General features: G+C 40.6%; 1 protein-coding gene across 1 annotated transcript in view; it reads right to left on the bottom strand.

Moving 5' to 3' along the window:
• Positions 1-21,762, bottom strand: part of TARBP1 (TAR (HIV-1) RNA binding protein 1) — a 91,378-nt gene that overhangs the window by 51,922 nt on the left and 17,694 nt on the right. The window contains exons 6-12 of the mRNA XM_006895395.1: positions 21,005-21,102; positions 17,730-17,865; positions 16,851-16,947; positions 11,948-12,037; positions 7,831-7,975; positions 4,280-4,373; positions 2,739-2,911 (exon numbers count right to left, since the gene is read on the bottom strand). Of these exons, the coding sequence (XP_006895457.1) occupies positions 2,739-2,911; positions 4,280-4,373; positions 7,831-7,975; positions 11,948-12,037; positions 16,851-16,947; positions 17,730-17,865; positions 21,005-21,102 (833 nt within the window). The remainder of the gene's footprint in view (positions 1-2,738; positions 2,912-4,279; positions 4,374-7,830; positions 7,976-11,947; positions 12,038-16,850; positions 16,948-17,729; positions 17,866-21,004; positions 21,103-21,762) is intronic.

The following is a 21,762-nucleotide window of genomic DNA, read 5'->3' as shown; positions in this document are numbered from 1 at the left end:
CTGGGGCTTCGTCTGACATACTTTGGACATGTTGCCAGGAGGGACGGGTCCTTGGAGAGGGACATCATGCTTGGGAGGGTGGAGGGACAGCGCATGAGGGGAAGACCCTCTATGAGATGGATTGATTCGGTGACTGGGGTAATCGGGATGGGTGTGTTGGAGGCAGTGTGGTTGGTGCAGGATAGAGCAGGATTTAGGACTGTTGTGCACAGGGTCGCTATGAGTCGAAAACGACTCGACGGCACATAACAACAAGAACTACAAACACAAGTTTATGCCAACAGCATAAACACTACTTGTCTCATTAGATTAAAAGAAATTGACACTCACAAAGGAAACTTAGGCTTGAAGAACAGAGAACAGAATGACAAGTAGGAAATCACTGCTTCCAGTCTTAGTCTCACGACCACAATGGGCTTTAACATCACCACACAGAAGAACCTCAATTTTGCTTTCAGCTCAAACACCCGTCATCATCACCACACTGAACACCATGCTACCATAACATGCACAGTGTTTGTGAATGAAGACAGCCAGGATGGGTTTATGGTTCGTCGTCTTCTAGTCTAGGCCTTAAGTCACTGAGAGCAAAAAAACCTCAATCCCAAGTGAAGTGGTACCAAAGTTGGTTAGAAAGTTACCTTGGGAAGAAAAGTCAAACAAGATGTATGAGATGAATCAAATCCAGAAAACAACCACCACCTAGGAAATAAACGAGACTCAACCAGGAGGACCCCGGCCTGAACAGAGACAAATCCAGTCTGCAGTTAGGACAGGTGAGGGAGCATTATTTAAGACAATGGACTGGTCCTATCAATTCAATGTAACCAATAGTCATAATGTATCTCAAGGTACAGTTCTTCAAATAGGACAAAAAATATTGCAGTTATTTTCTATGTAAAAGGAAAAAGAACTATGGAAACGTTTTACAGTAATAACTTGTTTACATTTATGTAGGCAGCTCTGGTGCCATAGTTGGTAGGAGACTGCACTACAAACCAAAAGGTGGTGCCTCCAGTGGCTCGAATCCACCAGCTGCTCCTCAGGAGAAGGATGGGAAATCTCCTTTTGTGTGTTTTACAGCCTCTAAAAACCCACCAGAGGGTCAGTTAGGAGTTGGTTTTCACTCAAAGACAATGAGTGACAGACTCAGGTGGATGTATTAGGAGATGAGGAGGAAGGTTTATAAGGGAGCACTGTACGTAACAGGAAAACCTGAGCACAGCCCAGATGTCTGGCAGCAGGAGACAATGGTGTCATCACACAATGAAGACGGGACAGCAGGGAGCTCATGAGCCACAAGGAGGGGCACTCATGAACGGAAGGCTGCTTGTAGTAAGAAAACATTTCAAGCTTAATGTATGCTTAGCATATCTACAGGCAAGACAAAATCATTTTTAAAGTATATGTTAGACAAAAAGGAAAACAGAAAAGGGGAGAATGGAAGATGAACATTTGCACCAAGGCTGGGTGTTGAGTTCATAAATGTTGAACCACTTTGCATAACTACCACACATTCTATTATTTGTATCAAATGAAAGAATTTTTTAGAGACATACCTCATGCTCAACTAAGTCAGTTACAAAACGACAATATGTACAAATGACTGTGTAAAACACAATGTACATGAATAAAACAGAGTGTATATGAATGACTGTATAAAATAAAGTACAAAAAGGGAAAGTACTGTGTAAAATCACTACTAGGAGGGGGAAGGTGTAAAAAATTAAATAGATCTTTTTTAGATGGGTGATGGAAAAGGCAAGATGCACTAAGGGGAAGAGCAGACATTGGGGTATTGTAATTAGTGTTTTAAATCAAAATGTGATGAATGAGTGAATGAAAAACCAACTTGCTTCGTAAACTTCTGTTCAAATTACAAGTAAAAATGAGAAGGTGAAAATAACACACTGCCACTGAAGCACAGCTCTTGTGAAAAGCCATCTGTGAATGAGCCTTGCACTTCAAAGCACTGAGCATGCAGTCTGTTAGTTAAGAAAGGCTATCGTACTCTGACTCATGGCCATCAGGAGCGGAAAACTTGGAAAAATGGGCTCTTTATTTGGTTCTGCTACAAACACTAAAAATAGGAAGATTCAGAAATCAGTTTTTCATAACCATTAAATTCTAATCTTCTCAACATTACTCTCAATTTTAGCCTAACACCTAATGCTTTTTTAATATTTAACTAGCAGGTTTCTGAAATTCTAATGAAGCTAGACAGAAAGGACTGGGAATTGAGGCTCATCTTTCAACAAGCCCCCATGTGATCGTAGGTCTTGAAGTGTTTCTCCTTTTGTGTCGAGTTTGAGGGGAAAGCTTCACACCTCTACCTCCTACCACTACAATTTCTGTGTAATTATAGTCTTAGTTTAAAGGTTTTCAGAGAGGAACATATTTAAAGCTAAATAATCATAAATTGCTGTCATTTTCATGTGTAAGTTTATGCTCTGTGACATCTAGCATCATAAGTAAATGAATTTTAATTTAACATGCAAGATACAGATAATTTTCAATTTTTTTTAAAAAGAATGTGACCATACTCTAAAAATATCCATGGACCAATGAGTGTAAGCCACCAGAATGTCGACTCCATGGGGCAAAGGTGCAGAGGATACTCAACAAACATCTGCTGAGTGACTGATGCACTGTGTGTCATCAAAGGTCAGAGAAGCCGTCTCATTCTCAATACTGAGGACGTACCAGTCAAGAACCCAACAGAAACTCTTGATCCTCACCATCGTGGGCACCGGAACCTCTCAACAAGCAAGTATGCAATAACTTCAACAGCAACTGCAGGCATCTGTCAGTTTTCAGCAAGGGCATGTAGGCATTTGTACCAAACTTCACAAGGGCATCCAGGAGAGGGTCTAAGAATATCCTTAACACATTCTGTATTCTCCGTTCTCCACTAGATATTAAAAGACATGCCCAAATCAAGCATTTTGAAAGTACAAAGAAACTGCTTCCCCACCTATCATTTAGGGAGTTGGCTGCCTATGTCATTCAATGGGACAAAATGATGCTATGGACACTCCAAACGGACTGACTTTCCCTCTGATAACCTTGCTGACCTTTTGGCCTGTGTTTTCTCAGTGAATCAGACACTCACTGGGGACGAAAACTCAGCTGTACTTGACTCTAGGGACAAGTATGAAATAAATCCTACAGCCAACTGTTCCGTCGTACAAGTATGCTTATCCGGAAAATGAGACAGCAAACAAAATGAAGAAGCATAATTAAGGATCTGGGAAAAAATTATATATGCAACTTCAGTATGAAAAATTTATTTAGAACAGACATTTGATACCAATAAAATTAACTGTGTACATCATGCAATATACTACCAAATGAAGCTGCTTTGGGCAAAAACTAGTGAGAATTGATCTGTTCACATTTTCAAAATATAAACAAGATGATGTTATCTGTATTATTATGATTTTTAAAATTATACATCCTATTGTTGAGCACTGTCAAGTCAGAACCAAATCACAGCTGACCCTCTGGTGGGTTTTCACAGGCAGAAAATGACACGGGAGAGGACCACCCATCTTTCTCCCATGAAGCAGCCGGTGATTTGAAGCACCTACTTTTGAGTTGGCAGCACAACTCCTTACCCATAAAAGCTACCTGAGCTTTTAACCTAATCCTATGCTAGGAACTCAAAACTCCTTGTTCTGATATGGTAACCAGTGATCCCTGCAGATGTTTCTGCAGGGAGTTGCATGACTAACCCAAAAAGCTGGCACCTTTCTGAAGGTTCGCGTCTAGCAGCCAATCCACAGGGGAAAGATGGCAACCTGCCCCAAATGAGACTCAGAACCTCCAAAATCCACTGGAAGGTCAGTTAGAAGTCAGTTCTGACTAGAAGGCTCTGTCAGTGTTGATGCTCTTCTTATTTAACAAGTTGTGGTGATGTACCATCAAGTCGGAAATGACTCAGAGCTGAACCTCCAGCAGATTTTCAGAGGCATTATGTTGTAAGAAAGGAGACTCCATGTCTTCTTCCTACTGTGCACATGGTGAATTTGAACCATGTACCTCTGAGTATGTAACACAACTCCTTACCTAGTGGTAGCCACCAGAGCTTCCCATCTTAAGTAAGAATATGTCCTTATTCCTATTAAAGACTCCTAATCTAAAACATTTCTTTTTATCTTACTACTTCTGTTGCCAATGTTCTAATTCTCTCCCTATCACCACTCACAAAATCCCTTAACACCCTGTGTAAATCTGACCAGTATTTGGAAAGTGCTCGCATCACATTTCAAGTACTTACCCAGGACAACCCCTCCTTTCCTCCACATCCACAGCCAGCAAGACCATCACGGCAACACGTCTTGCTTCAGACCAATCAGGCAGACAGGAGCTGTCTCCTGAGAATAAAAACGTTTTAAGGTTTACAAAGTATTAATAAATTCTCGTGATTATACCTCATCTACAGTGAACTATGAGAGAAATACAGCTCACACGGAACACATAAGAACAGCCTACAACACGGAGCATTGTTATTATACACATTAAAAAATGAACACTGACATGATTTTACATATTCAAATATGAACACATGCACATGGTGAATATGACTAAAGTAAATCTTTGCTGTCTACTGCAAGCCCTGTCCTGCCCTGGGTGCCAGAATCCTAAATTCATGGGATTTAAGGTAGATAGAGAAAAGCACTAAACTATAAACATACAGACAATGAAACGCAGAACCAATAAAGAAACGTAAAGTTATCAACTGAAGTAAGGGCCACAAAGACACGCTCACTGCCACCGGAGGGCACCCCAGGGGGACCTGCTGTCTGTCCTCTGGGGAGTCAGGGAGTGTTTTCAGGAAGAAACATCTGAGAAGGGCCAAACACAGCAGGAGTGAGCCAGGTGAAGGAGAGAACACTTCAGACATGATGCAGCTCATGTAAAGATGCTTTGTCATGGGCAGAAAAACAGAAGAACGCCAATGCACGGCAGGTGTACTACGGGAGCCAAAGGTGAGGCGGCAGAACAGGGAGGAGAGAGGCCAGGAGACCCAGACAGGCCGTGCCAAGGGGGCAGGGCATGCCAAGGGGACAGGCTGTGTCATGAGGCTCTGTGAGGACGTTACCAGGGACGACACCAAGGCTACCAACATTCTGAGGGAATGAGCTGCTGGTCATGGGCCCTTGACACAGTGAACCCTCAGACAACACAAGGGCAGCCAGCGTAGCACCGCCCACAAACATGTCCCACAGCCCACTTGGCTGCGGACAGCGTGGGGTCTTCAAAACTGTGAGTAGCCTCCAAAGGCACAACTATTGGTCTCTCCCTGTTAAGGAATAGTGAAGAACAGCAAACAAGATGGAAAAAAAGAATAAGTCTGGTGGGGGGGGTGAGTGAAACTGGACGGGTCTGAAAAACAATGTATTTGAATTTTGTAAATAAACTAGTATAAAAAAAAGAAAAGAAAAAAAGAATTATTCCATGCACTGTTCACACAAGTGTCACCCTCTACCATCCCAAGACCAGAAGAACTGAGGGGTGACCAGCCACCACTGCTGACTGCTCTGAGATCACGGTACACGGTCTTAGATAGAAGGGGGGAGAAAGTAAGAGTAAAAACAAAAAAATCATAAACATAACCAGGCTTGCTGGTCCTACAGGGATGGGTGGAACCCCCGAGCCCATGGTTTTTAGTAATCCTTTGAGACTGAGCTCACCTATGTGGGTCAACTAAAAATTGACCACATACGCTTATAACACTCCTCAGAATAGTCAAGCATACGAGATCAATGGGCAGTGCTTGCTCAGGGATACAGCTCAGAAGGTGGGAAGGATGAATGGAAATGAGACACACAGGTAGGGAGTGGGTAGAGAGCTGTTACATGTACTATCACTAACTGCCATTCACAATACAAAGTAAACACAAGATGATGACTTCAAAGTCAATTCCATACTCAGTTGCCAGCTGAGAGTTTCTTCACATAAACACAGGAAGACAACAATGAGGTTGTAGTGTCTCAGACCAGTTATCAGACGCCAGTCCCGTATCTAACCAGCTGTAAGATCTTGGGCAAGTCAAATAAGCTCCCTGAGATTTTCATTTCATCCTCTGTGAAATTAAATTAGTAACATCTACTACTTTCTTTGCATTCATTTTATTTCTTCTTGTTATTGTTGCTAGGGGCTCTCCAGTTGAGTACAACTCATAACAACCTTATGAACAAAAGATCTGTTCTATCCTCCACCATCTTCATCATCTCTGACACACTTGAGTCCATTGCTGCCATCACCATACTAAACTATCTCATTAAGGTTCTTCCTCTCTTTCACTCACCCTCTGCATTTAATGTCCCTCTCCACGGAATAACTTCTCCTTAATAACATGTCCAAGAGCATGTGAGATGAAGCTTTGTCATCTCTGCCTTAAAGGAGCACTCTGGCTAAACTTTCTCCAAGACACATTTGTTAGTTCTTTTGGCAGCCCATGGGATATTCATTTGTCTTCTCCAACATCATGGCTAAAACACATCAATTCTTGTCATCGTTATTCATTGCTCAACTGTCTGCTGTCAACAGCGTGCAGCTCTGAGTATACAAATCATGGAATACATAATAAACTTTCATTTAATGCACATACAATGTTAAAAAAAAGGTCTCAGCCTCTAAACCATAAAGATTATAAGAGACAAAGTGGGACCAGGGTTAGAAAGCCTAACAAAGATGTTGACAAACACAACCAGAAATACACAACCAGGAGAGGATTAAAATTGATGAATGGGACCCTCTAAAGATTAAATCCCTGTGCACATCAAAATCTTCTTCCAGTAGGGTAAAAAGGAAATCTGCTGACTTGGAAAAAAACACTTAGCAATACCATCTCAGACAAGGGTCTCTTATCAAAAGTTTACAGAATCCTACAGGGCCTCCACAAGAAAAAGACTGATTACAAAATGGGCAAAAGACACGGAAAGACTTTTCACAGAGGAAGACATCCAGATGGCCAACAGACATAGAAAGAAATGCTCAAAATCACTGACAATAAGAGAGATGCAAATCAAAAAACCACAATGAGATACCATCTCATCCCAGAAGCAGTAGCAAAGTTTAATAGCAAGCAACCCTCATACACTGTTGGTGGGACTGAAAAATGATACAACCAGTCTGTAAAGCAGTTTAGTATTTTCTCAAAAAAACTGAACACAGAGATTCCATGTGATTCCACTGCTTGGAATATACTCCAAGAAAATGAGAACTGAGGCACAAATGAAGACCTGTCCACCAATGTTCACAGCAGTGTTATTTACCATCACAAGAACATGCAAACAGCCCAAATGTCCAATCACAACTGAACTGCACTGAGAAATTGTGGTACATTCAAATGACGGAATACCACGCAAGACAAAGCACTAACAATTTCAAAAATTAGTACCTAACTTGGGAGGGAGGGGAGAGTATTAAGGTACATGAACTCAGTCTCATAAGGACAAGCACTGAATAAAATATTATTGTTCAATTAGGAGGATAGCTAGTATAATGTGTATGGGAATCAAGGGGGTAAGGAAAGGGAGTTGAGCGGTGAGGGCAGGCAATGGAGAAACCATAGGGTTGCACAATCTGGTAGAGGAGCAAGTAAACGAAATGGGAAAGATTTGAGAGGAATCTGGAAAGAGAGGATAATGGCAGGCACAGTTTAATGGTGATTAATTTTATAAAACATAATGAATGGGAATGACTGTATGATACACAATGTGAATGAGGGGTAGTGTGAAACAAAATATACATGAACTGTGTAAGCAAACCAATATAAAGTACTAACAATAATAAAAACAAGACAAAAGGTATCAGACTTACTTCTTTCCTCAACAGGAGTCTTAATATATTCTTGAACTAGGTTCTTTACATAAGCATTCAAAGATGGTGTCTCGTGAAGTCCAATGGAGCTACAATTTGAGGATTGTCTGAAATTGCTCTCATTAAAATGAAGCCAGTCACAAAGCTAGGAAAGAAAAGAGTTAATGTTTTACTTAAAAACCTAATTGGACAAGTGCCTCTGATTTTCCTAAGCTCATTTTCTTTGATCTACAATAAATTTACTTTATGTTTCACCAAAGACCTTCAGGTGGCCAACAAGCACATGAAGAAATGTTCAAAATCCCTAGCTCTAAGAGAGATGCAAATCAAAACAACTATGAGATATCATCTCACCCCAGTCAGAATAGCAAAATTTAACACAACAGCAAGCAACAAATGCTGACGAGGTTGTGGAGAAACTGGAACCCTTATTCACTGTTGGTGAGTGTAAAAATGGTGCAACCACTGTGGAAGGCGATATGGCGCTCTCTCAAAAAGTTGCAAACAGAGATACCATTTGACCCAGCAATTCCACTACTGGGAATATATATACCCCAAAGAGACCATAACTGACACCCAAGCAGATATATGCACACCCATGTTTTTTGCGGTTTTGTTCACAATAGCAAGGAGTTGGAAACAACCTAAGTGCCTATCAACAAACGAATGGATAGAGAAGCTGTGGTATATTTACACAGTGGAATACTACACTGCATTGAAAAACAAGGAACTCATGCAATATTATTCAAAATGGGTGACCCTAGAGGACATTATGCTGAGTGAAATTTCTCAGTCACAAAAGGACAAATACTGCATAGTGCCACTGTTATAAAAACGGGACTGACATCAGGGTTGAGGGAGGACTGAGAAAGATGGGATAAATAATGTATACTGCATTGAAACAGATAAGGGAGAGAACTGTTTAAAAGGGATATATGATTAGATATTATTGTCATGACAGGAGTCCAGAACGAAAGGTGCACACAGTGCAGTGGACCTGGGGGGAGGGATTGTATAACAATGAAAGAATTTTTCTTTCACTTTTCAAAGAGAAGAGTGAACGGGGGTGGGGGGGGGGGTGGTGGTGGTGGACAGGGAATAAAAAGCAAAAATGAATGAATGGAAAACCTAAGTCTCTGTAAACTTTCATTAAAATTTTATGTAACTGAATGCAACCAAGAAATAAGCCATTTATTGTTATTAATGAGTTCTACTGAGACCAAAAAAAGACTAAATGTGTGTATATGTGCATGTGTGTACCTTAAACATACATGTATGTGTTTTCTAATCTCAATAACAGATGGAGACATTAACACACCACTTCCCATGAAAAACAGAACAAAAGATACTAACAAAAAAGATAAAGAAGATCCTAACTCAGTCAGCCAACCTGACCGCAAAGATACAAAGAATAATTCATCAACAGAAACACAACATACATTCTTTCCAGTGCACATGGGTCATTCTTCAGAACCAACTATTTCTTGGGCCTTAAAACAAGCCTCAATAAATTTAAAGACAACAAAATCACACAAATGAGCACTGGTAGCCTAGTGGCAAGAAGCTGTGCTGCAATCTTGAAGACACATTGTTCTGATCCTCTGCAGGAGAAGGACGGGCAACACAAAGCTCACAATGCTATAAAACTGTTGTTGTTATGTGCCGTACAGTTGCTTGTGACTCATAGCAACCCTATGTACAGCAGCCCTACCCATCCGGATCACTCCAGTCACTGAATCAATCCAACTCATAGAGGGCCTTCCCCTTCTGCGCCTGCCCCCCACCCTCCCAAGCATGATGTCCTCCAAGGACCGGTCTCTCCTTACAACATGTCCAAAGTATGTTAGATGGAGCCTCAGAATCCTTGCCTCCAAGGAGCAGCCTGGTTTAACCCTTTCCCGGACAAATCTGTTTGTTTTCTTAGCAGTCCATGGTACCCTCAACACTCTTCTTCAGCACCACAGCTCAAAGGCATCAGCTCTCCTTGTATCCTCCCTAGTCACTGTCCAATACTCTGATGCATAACAAATGATTGCAAAGACCATGGCCTGTATCAGACGGACCTTACTCTCCAGAGAGACACCACTGCTCTTCAGTACTTTAGAGAGGTTCCTAATAGCAGACTTTCCCATCACAATACATCTAGAAATCATAAAGAGGACGACCAGGTGACAAAACCAAACATATGGAAATGGAATAGCACTCTAACAAATAAAGTGTGACTCTAAAATATTCTTAGAAGCAAATCAGAATGAAAATACAACATATCAAAATCTTTGGGAAATAGCAAAAGCAGGACTCAGGTCAATTTATAGCAACAGATGCACACATCAAAACAAAGGAAATAAAGTAAGGGCGGGAAAACGAAATCACTATATTAACTCAACAATTGGAATAAATTATCAGAAAAAGCCTATGGTTTGCATAACAAAGGAAAGACTAATGACTAGAGAAGAAATAAATGAAGCAGACAATAGAAAATGCACAAGAAGTATAAATAACCTTAAAAGCTAAATACTTGAAAAGAATAATAACATTGACAACCACTGGCAAATACAACAGAAAGATGTTTCAAGTAAGAAATGAAATGGGTAACGTCCCAAGAGAATCAAATGACATTAAAAGGATAGCAGACTCAATTTCTGGATATATTTTTAACATGTAAAAAAAAAAACAAAAAAAAAACCAAAAAAACCAAACCCATAGACTACTATAAAGAGAGAAGCTTGCAGTTTTCTCTGACCATTTTGAATCCTCCAGGTTCAATACTGCAATAGCAAAGAGATGGAAACAACTTAAGAGCCCATTAGTGGATGAATGAATAAACAAAGTATGGAACATATATACAATGGAATACTATACAACAGTGAAGGATGAAGATTTCACACAACACAACACAGCATACGTTAACTCCAAAGGACATTATGCAGAGTCAAAGAACTTGGTCCCAAAGGGCAGAGTCTGCTATCATCAAGGCAAAGAAGTTTACATACAGAAAGAAATATTTTTTTGTTGGTTACCAGAGCTGAGAAGAGAGACAAAATCAGCTAAGTAGGAAACAGGCACTAAATAGTACTGAGATGACCAATACACTATCACGAAAGAAGAGCAGACATGGAGAGGTTCAAAAGGCACACAGCCTCTGAAAAGACCTTACGCACATGCACTGTCCTGTTCTATGGCAGAAGAAGGATGGGCAATCTGCTCTAATCTGACTTACTGCCTCTGAAAACCCACTGGAGGGTTAGCTATGGGACAGTTTCAATTTGATGGCACACAACAGTAAGACAAATGAATACAAAGGCAGAAGGTAAGGGGCCAGTGAAAAGGAATATACCAATGACCAGAGAGGGATCAGAAAATATTTCTGCACACACACGTTGCAAATATATCTATGTGGGATCCAATAGGGGGGTGGCAAAGTGCTATAAACATCTTAATCAAAACCAAACACTGAAAAAAAACCCAAAAACAAACCAAAAACCAAAAAACCCACCACCAAAATTAAAAAGAAAACCCAAACACCTAGGTGGACTGACCAGCAAACTCTAGGGCCTCAGGACCCTCTCAGGGTTTAAACCACCAGCAGCTCCTGAGCAGAGACCAGGACCCAGGAGACAGGAAAAGTAGCTGGCATTACAGTTCACAGAGCAGTTCAACATCCTACTCTGATTATTACGATGTGGGGTCTGTAAAGCTTGTGTGAAGTTATTTAACATGAAACTACTGGTCTCTGTCTGTCTGGACAAAAGTAGAATGAAGAAAATTCAAGACACAATAAAACAATTAGTGCAGGATTAACAAACTATGTGGAGTTTAACCTTTGGTATCCCAAGACCAGAAGAACTGATGGTGGCCACTACCGCTGCTAGATGCCTTCAAAGAGGTCACAGGAGAGGATCCTGCTCAGAGCAGGAGGTAAATGTGGAATAAAATGGAAAATCTCTGTGGCATTATTTGTTAACGTTACTCAAAGCAATATACAAAAACTTGTATCCTCTGTTGTCAAATATTACAGTAATTAATATTTACACAAATGATTAGTAATAAATTAGATCACAAAAAAGTTATATAAAGTTTTAAATAATCTTATCATTGAATTATTTTAAAATCTCACCTCTGTCCACAATGAAGTTCCTCGTCTTAAGGATTCGTCTTCTCTCAGAGACATGAGAAAAGAGGAGACATCCGAAAAAGACACTTTTTCCTTGAAGAGAAAGGGAGAGATTTTTTTTAAGTATGCATTTTAAAAATTGTTAACTGGATGAGATAATATCACAGTGAATGCAAGCAGTTCTATTATTTAAAGGAGTATTATTGTAATCCAGTCTGTACCAACTCAGAGCTGACCTTCCCATGGGTTTTCAGAGGCTGTAAATCACGTGGGAGGAGACTGTCCATCTTTGGCATGCAGAGCAGCTGGTAGCTCTCTGGTGGATTTGAACCACCAGAAAAGCATGACTTTAGGTTAGCACTGGCACTCCCAACGGAGTATCACTGTTAAGTATACTTAACACTGTCAGTATCATTAAACTTTTTCTATCCTACTTTTCTGAGGCTTTGTCTGACATACCTTGGTCTTGCTGCAAGGAGAAACCAGTCCTTGGAGAGGGACATCCTGCTTGGGAGGGCAGAAGGACAGTGCAGGAGAGGTAGACCCTCTATGAGGTGGACTGATTCAGTGATGGGGGTAATGGGAGTAGGTGTGTCAGAGACAGTGAGGTTGGCACAGGATAGAGGAGTTTAAAATTCAATCACCCTATATATTATAGGGAACCTCTAATTAATGCATGGAAAAAGGGATTATTAGGGGAGGGTGAGGAATAGCTTATATCTCTACAGGCTCAGAAATGCTGTAGGTGCCCTCGAAAAACATGAAACCCCAAGACGAGTCAAAAAAGGCTGTACTTTGACAAGGACGAAGTTGCAAAATGGCAGATAATACCAGCTACTGGGCATATATTTCTAATACTCTCTTGTTAAAATTAGTTCAATGGCTTTATAAAGCTTTGGGTAATATTTTATCTCTCCAGTAGGTATTTCAAGGGCATAGTTTTCATGGAGACACCAGTAACAACTTTAGGTTATCCTGATATTCCTCTCTGTCAGTTGCCTTCTTTATCTTTAAATTGGAAACAATACTGAGAAGAGCAAAGATGAGTTTTAATTAATACTTCCTATGGAAGCTTCTTTGATTGGAGCCTTGTTGGTTCTGCTCGTCAGCATAGAAATACCAAATCTTTAAGTTAGTGTAAGGGAGGCAATGGATTTATAACTACTCATGCTAATAACACTGTATCATGGCATGGAGGAGGAATAGTGGAACATTTACACATTTACACCCACATTTACAGTATTTTTCTTTCCAAAAACATTTATGAAAAATAGGAACTGCATTGGAACCTGTATCTCTTTGGATTGGAAATTATTTGTACAATCACACTGATAATATTACTAGCTTTAAACTTAAAATATAATATTGTTCAAAATTCTTTTTTATATATTTGTTTAAATTTTTCCATCTTCAGTGCATGGCAATAAGGCCTCAAAGTAATCTGAATGAACTTTTAAAACATGCAGCCACTGTCTTTAACAACCAGGATCTAGAGGGAGAGAGAAAAGACCAGAGAATGGCCAAAATTATTAGGGCAGCTATTGCTGCCAATTTAGCACCTGTGTTAGGAAAAGGAAGTCTTACTAATAAATGGTCAACACCACCCAAAGGTAATAAAGGAAGTCAGAATTGCTTCCATTGTGGAAAGCTGGGCCACTTTAGTAGAGAGAGTGTCACAAGCAAGAATCACAGGTAGGCAAGGGGGCAGAGAGGACACTCCCAATCACTTGCTGTGTGGTTCTGAAGGACACTAGGGCAAGGGCTGCCCACATCAGGTCCTGATGGCTGAATCCACAGAGGACTGATGAGGCCCCAGCTCCCAGATGGCAACAAAGGAGGATGCTTCAACAATTCAGGTCCTCCCAGAAGAGCCGTGGGTGAGCAGTGATGTTGCTGGTAAGTCTATCCATTTTCTCCAGGATACAAGAGCTTCTTATTTGGTCCTATAAGCCTTCTCAGGTCCACTCTCTTCCCACTATTCCTTAGTTGCTGGAACTGACGGAAAACCTCATAGGCAGTTCTTTTGGGCACCTGTGCTAGGCATTCTTAATTATAAGCCTTTTATTTTAAGAACTATCTTCCCTCTGTAACTTGGCTTTTGCCACTGCTAGAACCTCTAGTTGGAATATTATTGCTTTTCATTTTTGGCCCACGTATTTTTAACTTGTTAGTTAAATCTGTGTCTTCTAGGCTTCAACAGTTCCATGTTAAAATGATATGAAGGATATGAACCTGTATCCCTAAGCACAACTGGAAACAATGCATCTAAATTCCAAAATCAATCTCCACAATAGCCTATGTGTTCCCTATTGTCAAAGGGGCCCTTTAGAGTAGTGAGAGAAGATCTTCACCATGGGACCTGACCTACAACGCCCTTTTCCAGCAGGAAGTAGCTAAGAGAATGTGGTGCCCCTCTCCTAATCAACCAGGGTGAAATCTCTCTCAGGGGGGGAGTGACAGGGAATGGCAAAGAACATGCTGACAAAGGAGATCAATCGGAACTGGTTTTGACAAGACTGTCTGTGGCAATATGACAATAGAAACCAACCTTTAAGGAATGCAGTTATGACAATAAAAACAGACTCTCAAGGAATATCTGACCTGAATCCTTCTGATCATAGGGGGAATTTTGGAAGTATTTTTGTGAACTTATTTTGCTTAATCGGTTCTATTTGTCTGATTATATATAAAGGATGAAGAGAACAAGAAAGAATGAATCCTGAAGAAATCATACTCGCCTTGATGACCACTAAATTACGCTTAAAACAAAAGGGGATAAATGTGGGATGCCAAATATCAAATTTAATATTAATAATAAACCAAATGCTATGTCAGGATAGGAGGGAGGCTGATACAAGCTAGAATTCACCCTGTAACACTAAGGCAATTCTTAAATGTTTACAGGGTAGGCATTAAAGGCAATACTTAAGAGTCTACTTAATTCTTAGTTTGTATTTACTGAATCCTTCCCTCTTGAGATACGCATAAAGGTAAACTATAAAGAAGAATTTGGCCTTATTACAAAAGACTTCCCCATGATCCTTTGTTATTGTTTACTACTCCCTTGTGATTTTCCTTTGTTTACCTTCCTGATGATTCCTTTCCTTTGTTTTCTTCCTGATGATTCTCAATAAAAAACCAGAAAGGCATAGCATAGGGGCTGCAGTTCTCCAAGCTGTTAGCTCCCTGCCTTCATGCTTTCTGGCCTGATTCCTTTCTTCCCCCATGCGCCCCCCCCCAAAAAAAACCCATAACCCTAATTTTAAAAAGAAAATACTGGTTGGAAAGCACTTATAAATTACTTATGTCCATTTTTCTTAAACACAAAGGTCACTATGATAGATAAGATGGTTATAATCTTAAATAAGAAAAATATATATAAAAGCAAAAATTTAAGCCAGAAAGCAATCATTTTTCAAAGGCATGAAAACTACAATTTGACTAAGGAAAACAACCTGAATCTTTTCACTCCATTAAGGTTATGTACTTTAAATTAAGATACCTCATTCTAGTCAAGAATGGGCATGTACAGCAAATATCCCCCACTGTTTTTAAATAAGGTTTTATTTTAACACAGCCATGCCCAGCCATTTATAAACCATTTCAGCTGCTTTGTGGGAGGGAACAGCCAGTGGTAGTTGGTGGTAGAATTCGTGCACCACCACCTGACTACAGCTGCTCACAAATGGCACACCTCACTACCATGGCAGAGTGGAAAAGTTGTCCCCAAATATTTATTTACTATTTGGTCCTTTATTTGCATTCACCAGCATATCCACAGGACAAAGACAGGCCAGTCTGCTCTTATGAAGATTTACAGCCTCAGAGTCCTGATGGAGGATCGATCCCTCAAACTGAAATGGACTTAACAGTAAGGGGCTTGTTTTTGGTGGGGTGGATCTCAGCAAGAGTATTACTGGGACTCTGTAAAGATAACATAGCTCCATGGATGACAATTTATTGGAAGACATGGAGAAATGGTCTTATTATTTTGTGTGTGTGTGTGTGTGTGTGCGCGCGCGCGCCCGCGCGCGTGTGTGTGTATCGTCAAATCAGATCTGACTGGTACAGGAGGAGATTGTCCCTCCTTTCCCGGCAGAGCATCTGGTGGATTTGAACCATGCGCCTCTGGGATTGCAGGGCAGCTTCTTGCCACTAGGCCACCAGAGCTCCCCTGAGAAATGGTCTTATTATACACATACACACATACTGGACTAGAATGCAAATGTATGTAAATTTTCAGATAAAACAAAGTTTTCACTGTCTGCAATTCTCATATAAACCAAATCTGCTTTACACATACAACAAGAAAACAGGGTGAAAATATATGAAAGTGTTCTTAGGGGGAACACTTTGATCGTGGGTGAGAATAAATAAAACAGAGCATATTACTGCTCACCAAACTTTATGCCTTGAATGTAACTAGAAGCAGGAGACAGATTTGGGCCTAAGTGTTCTTTTGATTATATGCCACTCATAAACAATTGAGAAAGTCAGAGGAAGATTCAAAAGTTATGAAATTCTCCCTCCTGAAAGGGTTCAATTTCCATTTTATATCCAATTATCAATTTTCATACTCAGTGTCCCGAGTTACTAAGACCATCTGGGCTCAATCAGTCCTGTCAGCACGTAGGCACCCTCTGCTTAGCACAGACACTACTTAGCAGACATCTGGAAGGAAAGCAGGTGTCAGCACAGACCACACTGGACAGACAGTGCAGGCACAAGTCATTCTCATAAGTCAGGATGGCGGGGCCCTTCTTCTGATGCTGAGCTCCCAGCTACCCACCAAGAGCTGACCTGACCAGCAGCTTTGCGAACTACAGCAGTCCCAGGTCTGTTCACGTCTCCCTGTATACTCATACACTCAGATTAAAAATTAAACAAATACAAGAGACAAACTTACCACATCAAGCAAATTCATAGCTGTCTGAAGAAGATAGCACTGAGCAGCCCCTCTGAGCAGAATCTGGTGTGTTATCATGGTACACTGAAGAACATCCCTGGGAGCAGAAAGTGAAAATACAGCTCCTTACTGCCACAGATCAGAACTGATAGGAACTGACAAGCTGCTCTACCGTATCTGCAATTTCTAATATAAATGATCATGGTCAGAACTTCAACTCTATCATGTTCTAGTAAGGCATCTGTCAGAACTTGGTTTTAACATGAAACAAATCTTTTTTAAAAAATAAAGATTCCCATATAAAGATATACATTTTCCCCCATTTGCTTTTAAAGTAGTAATTTACATTCTTCAGAATAGTATCTTATCAATACTATTATCTGGCCTTTTACTTCCTTCTACGTTATTGTAATAAAAACCTGCTGATCATGAAGTGATCAAAATCCAACAGCACATGCTGTAGTACAAATTGAAATATAGTAATTCGTAACAAAGTCAGTCCAACTTTACATAATGTTGTTAGGTGCTGCCGAGCATGACGGCCCTGTGAACCCTGTCCTGTCCTGTGCCATCCTCATCATCTCTGCCACTTGAGCCCATTGCTGCAGCCACATGTTCACTCCACCCGTTTGAGTGGCGTTCTCTCTTCTGCTCACCCTCCATCGTTCTAAGCATGATGTCCCCTCCAAGGAATAGTCTCTCCTAGCAACATGTCTAAAATAATAGGCTTTTTTAAATTCACTTGCTTTCATACATAAAATTAAGAGTTCACAAATCCTCCCAAAGATGGTATCACCTAAAAACACTCTGTGAGTTACAGCAGGCAGAAAACAAAACTGGAAAATGACCCATGTGACACACACACACAGAGTGAGTTACCTGAGAACAAGAAGCCCTTCAATCCCTAGTGCTTTACATCGGGGGACACTGGCCAGAGCTCTGGACAGAAACAAAATGGGAACAGCACACCAGCGTCGAGTGCTCATTTTCTGAATGAACTTCAACAGGAAACCACCTGGGGGGGGGGGAGGCGAACACCAAAAACCACAGTTGCAAATAAGCACACATAAACATTAGTCATCCTTGTTGTCAGATGCCATCAAGTCACAGCCAACTCAAAACTGACCCTCGAGTGGGTTTTCAGAGGCAATAAAGTGCACGTGAGGAGCTTGCCCAACTCCCTGCCTTGGAGCAGCTGGTGGAGTCAGTCTGCAATCACAGCACAGCTTCTTACCTCTAGGCCACCAAAGCTCCCTACCAGGGACTAGGAGAGGAGAAAGGGAACTGACCGCTAATGGGTATGGCTTTCTCTTTGGGGGGAAGAAAGCAATCTAAAATGAGATAGTGGTGACAAATGCACAATTTTGTAAACATACAAAAAGCCACTCAATTCTGTGTTTTGTAAATTATAGCTCAAATGCACTGCTGGAAAAATCACTATTTTCATTTCATTCCTATTCAGTTAAGTGTTCCATCTGCTGTACTGTACAGACAGGCTCTGGGTTTCATTGTGTTAATGTGAGCTGTGCTGAGAACTCTACGTCATGCTGTTGATGGAAATATCTAGATGCTTTCTCACTTCTTCAGAGTAGAATGATCACTCATTCTAGGCAGAATTAAATGTCTTTAAAAACTTACCAGAGTAAGTTCTGAGTCAGTTCTGACTTGACGACAATGAACAATTCATTTGTAAGACATCTTGAGATGTTTCTAGAAGGGTAGTAAATGTATTTTATAGCTTCCAAGCTACGTAGCACAAAGCTAAATATACTAACGGCATCCACTGGAAATAATTTTCTGGAAAAACTACTACGCCAACAGTAATAAAAACATTTTATTTACCTGTCTTTGTAGCACAAGTTTACTAAATGCTATCCTTTGCCTAAAACCCACTCACACCCTAAGAAACCGGGCAATACCCAGTGTCCATCTCATAGTCAAAGGTCTGGTACTAAACCACAAACACCAGAAAGGCCACCTGCTATTTCACACACGCTGTATGAGAGGGACCCACAGGGCTGGCAGATTTGAATTAATCCCCATATTAACTCCAGAAACAAAAGAAACTGCTATGAAAGAAACTTCTAAGTTCTAGCAAAGTAAAGAACATCTTTGACAATTCAATCCTCTTCTCTATCTGTTTATTTTCTAATGCAATAAAACCCATTAATTTGCTATAAATTTAAACTTAGTCATGAAATATAGCCAGCCTATCTTTTTTTTTTTTTTTAATTTTATTATTTTGTGTGTGTGTGCCGTCAAATTGGGTCTGACAGGTACAGGAAGAGATTGCCCCTCCTTCTCCAGCAGACCATCTGGTGGATTTGAACCGCGCACCTCTGGTATTGCAGTGCGGCTTCCTGCCACTAGGCCACCAGAGCTCCCTTAGCCAGCCTATCTTTAAGGTTTCTGACTTACAGATACATCACTCTATGCAGATATTAAAGTAAAATGAAAAAGATTATTTCATACACTTGTGAGTCACTTTACAAGTCACAGAGGCAAGAATAAGAGATGTTCTCAGAGTTAGTACTTCTGCTCAGCAAACAGAACAGCACTTCTTGTACGCTTTACTGACTAGGAACACCGCGTCAGAAAGGGGAAAGAATGCCTTTGTCAAAGATCTTTGACAGAATAGCTATTTTCAACTTTCTTCCTAAATTCAGGTTCTTTCTAAACCCATGGTCTCTCTTTTCTAGAAAAATAGTAACTATTTTTCTCAATTTTGAAACTGAAAAGCAATTAGATGTCTAACAAAAGCACAGCTTCTAAAACGACTTCAAGAAATCCTGCTAACATACAATGGCACAAGTATGTACCTGAGTGCAGTGCACTTTTGTACGGTGACCAGGAAAAGTCAGTGACCAGAGTGGACACTGCTAAGTTGGGTGGAGGGAGATGCAATCACAATATAGAGTAGGGTTACCACATGTCACTACATAAAAGGGCACGAGAGACATAGGGAACAAAGCAAACATTACCACACACACCACCCTGCATCATCAGTGATTACAAATCCTGTGTCTGCATTATCAGTGATAAATGCTAACATACAAGTGGACACACAGGCAGGACAAACATATAGGGATGGGAGAATGGAACCACACACATGAGCATCCAGAGATTTGGCAGAAAGTATTTTTGTAAGCATGTTTGTCTATCCTTTAAGACATACAGGTATAGAGTCCACAGGGGGAAGTTACAGAAACTTCTCAACCACAGCCAAATGCCCTTTGGGGATCAGCTGCTGGTCCTAGGGATCGGGATCATGACCTCTGGGGCCATCAATGTCAATGAGCATAATCTACATCCTTCTTGGAGGGGGGTGGGTGTATATTCTTGTGTACCACTGAGTCAGAATCAACTCCTAGCAGACCCTCCACTAGGTTTTCCGAGGCTGTAAATCAAGAAAGGCAACTAACTGTCCACCTTTCTCTCATGAAGCAGCTGGTAGATTTGAACCACAGGCCTTTGGGTTGGCAGTGTAACTTTTCTAAGTCCACTAGAGCTCTGTGGTGAGCAGTGACTGGAGTTGGCGTTTTTTACAAGCCTACTAAGGTATAATTACTCTCTTCCTGTCCAGAAGCAGATGGTGCCTGGCTAACCACTGTAGAAGGTCTCACTGTCGAACAACACCCAAACCCATAGAAACAGCCACCCTGCTGGTCTGAAAAGTCCTGTGAGGCCTCTATAACCATGGCCTTGCAGACACGCTACAGACAAGCTTTGGACTGGGACAATAACACAGGAGGTGCTCATACCTGAGAGCCACCAATGAGAACAGCTTCAAAGAGCAGCATCTGCAAAGGGACAGGGCTCGGAAAATGTGCCCACGCTCAAAGGAAGTAGGAAGAACGTGGTCACAATGTGGATGTGGTCATTAATGTCGCCAAGCCGAATGGGTTTGGATGGCTGAATGGAAAGTTAACTCGTTGTAGAAAATTTCACTTCAAACAGTCACTTTTAAACTTGAATATTTTGGGAAAAAGGAAACTATTTTGGTAACATTTGATAAATTGTTTATCTGTCCAGGCTGCTACTTAAAGCTGTTAAATTAAAAATGAAGCTTTATCTGTCCAGGCTGCTACTTAAAGCTGTTAAATTAAAAATGAAGCAAATATATGTTTTAAAAAACTGTTTTTACTGGCACTTACTCTTTACATCATCTGGAAGAAGTGAAACGTAAGTGACTAAAAACGTCTGTAGTTTCAATCCCAATGGAGGACCACTGCCTATTGGCTGACCAGGGCTTCTGCCGAGAAAAAGGGGTGAAAGCCAGATATTTAAGATTTAAGTGGACATAAGCACATTGAAACCACTCTGGATCAAACCCTCCAGATAGTAAAACAAATTGGACAACATTCTGTTTTTCAGTAAAATCCTGAGGAGCCTTCTTGTTAGTGAGATACTAGAATTCTCTAGGAAAATATATATGAGTTAAGGGAGCTCTGGCAGCCTAATGGGTAAGCAGCAGCGTTGCCAACCCAAAGGCACCAGCTTTTCAAATCCACCAGCTGCTCCTCAGGAGAAAGAAGAGCAATCTCCTCCTGTGTAGTTTACTATCTGTGAAAACCCACGGGAGGGTCAGCTGTGGGTTGTTTCTGCCTCAGGAGCAATTAGTTTGACAGTTATACTACGTAGATATGGATTTCCTTTTTCCCCCAGGAAACTTCTCCCTACATTAACACTAGTAGTAACATTTTTAAAGATCTAAAGATAAGAGTAACTTTAAATCGTTGAAATAGCAAAGACTTTACTATTTCCACATATAATTCAATGGCTCTAAATTTAAGGCCTAAAGAAGAGAAACAACACTTGTATCAAAGGTGTGTATTAGTAATACACTACTTTTACAAGAGCACTTAGCACTTAATTATTAACACTCAGAAAAAACTAAGACCTAAAAAAAATT

The sequence above is a fragment of the Elephantulus edwardii genome, unplaced genomic scaffold (assembly GCF_000299155.1).
Source record: "Elephantulus edwardii isolate Elephantulus edwardi_28Jun2011 unplaced genomic scaffold, EleEdw1.0 scaffold00166, whole genome shotgun sequence".
Classification (NCBI taxonomy): domain Eukaryota; kingdom Metazoa; phylum Chordata; class Mammalia; order Macroscelidea; family Macroscelididae; genus Elephantulus; species Elephantulus edwardii.
Note: the sequence above shows the minus strand (reverse complement) of the source record. Positions and strands in the feature narration are given on the sequence as shown.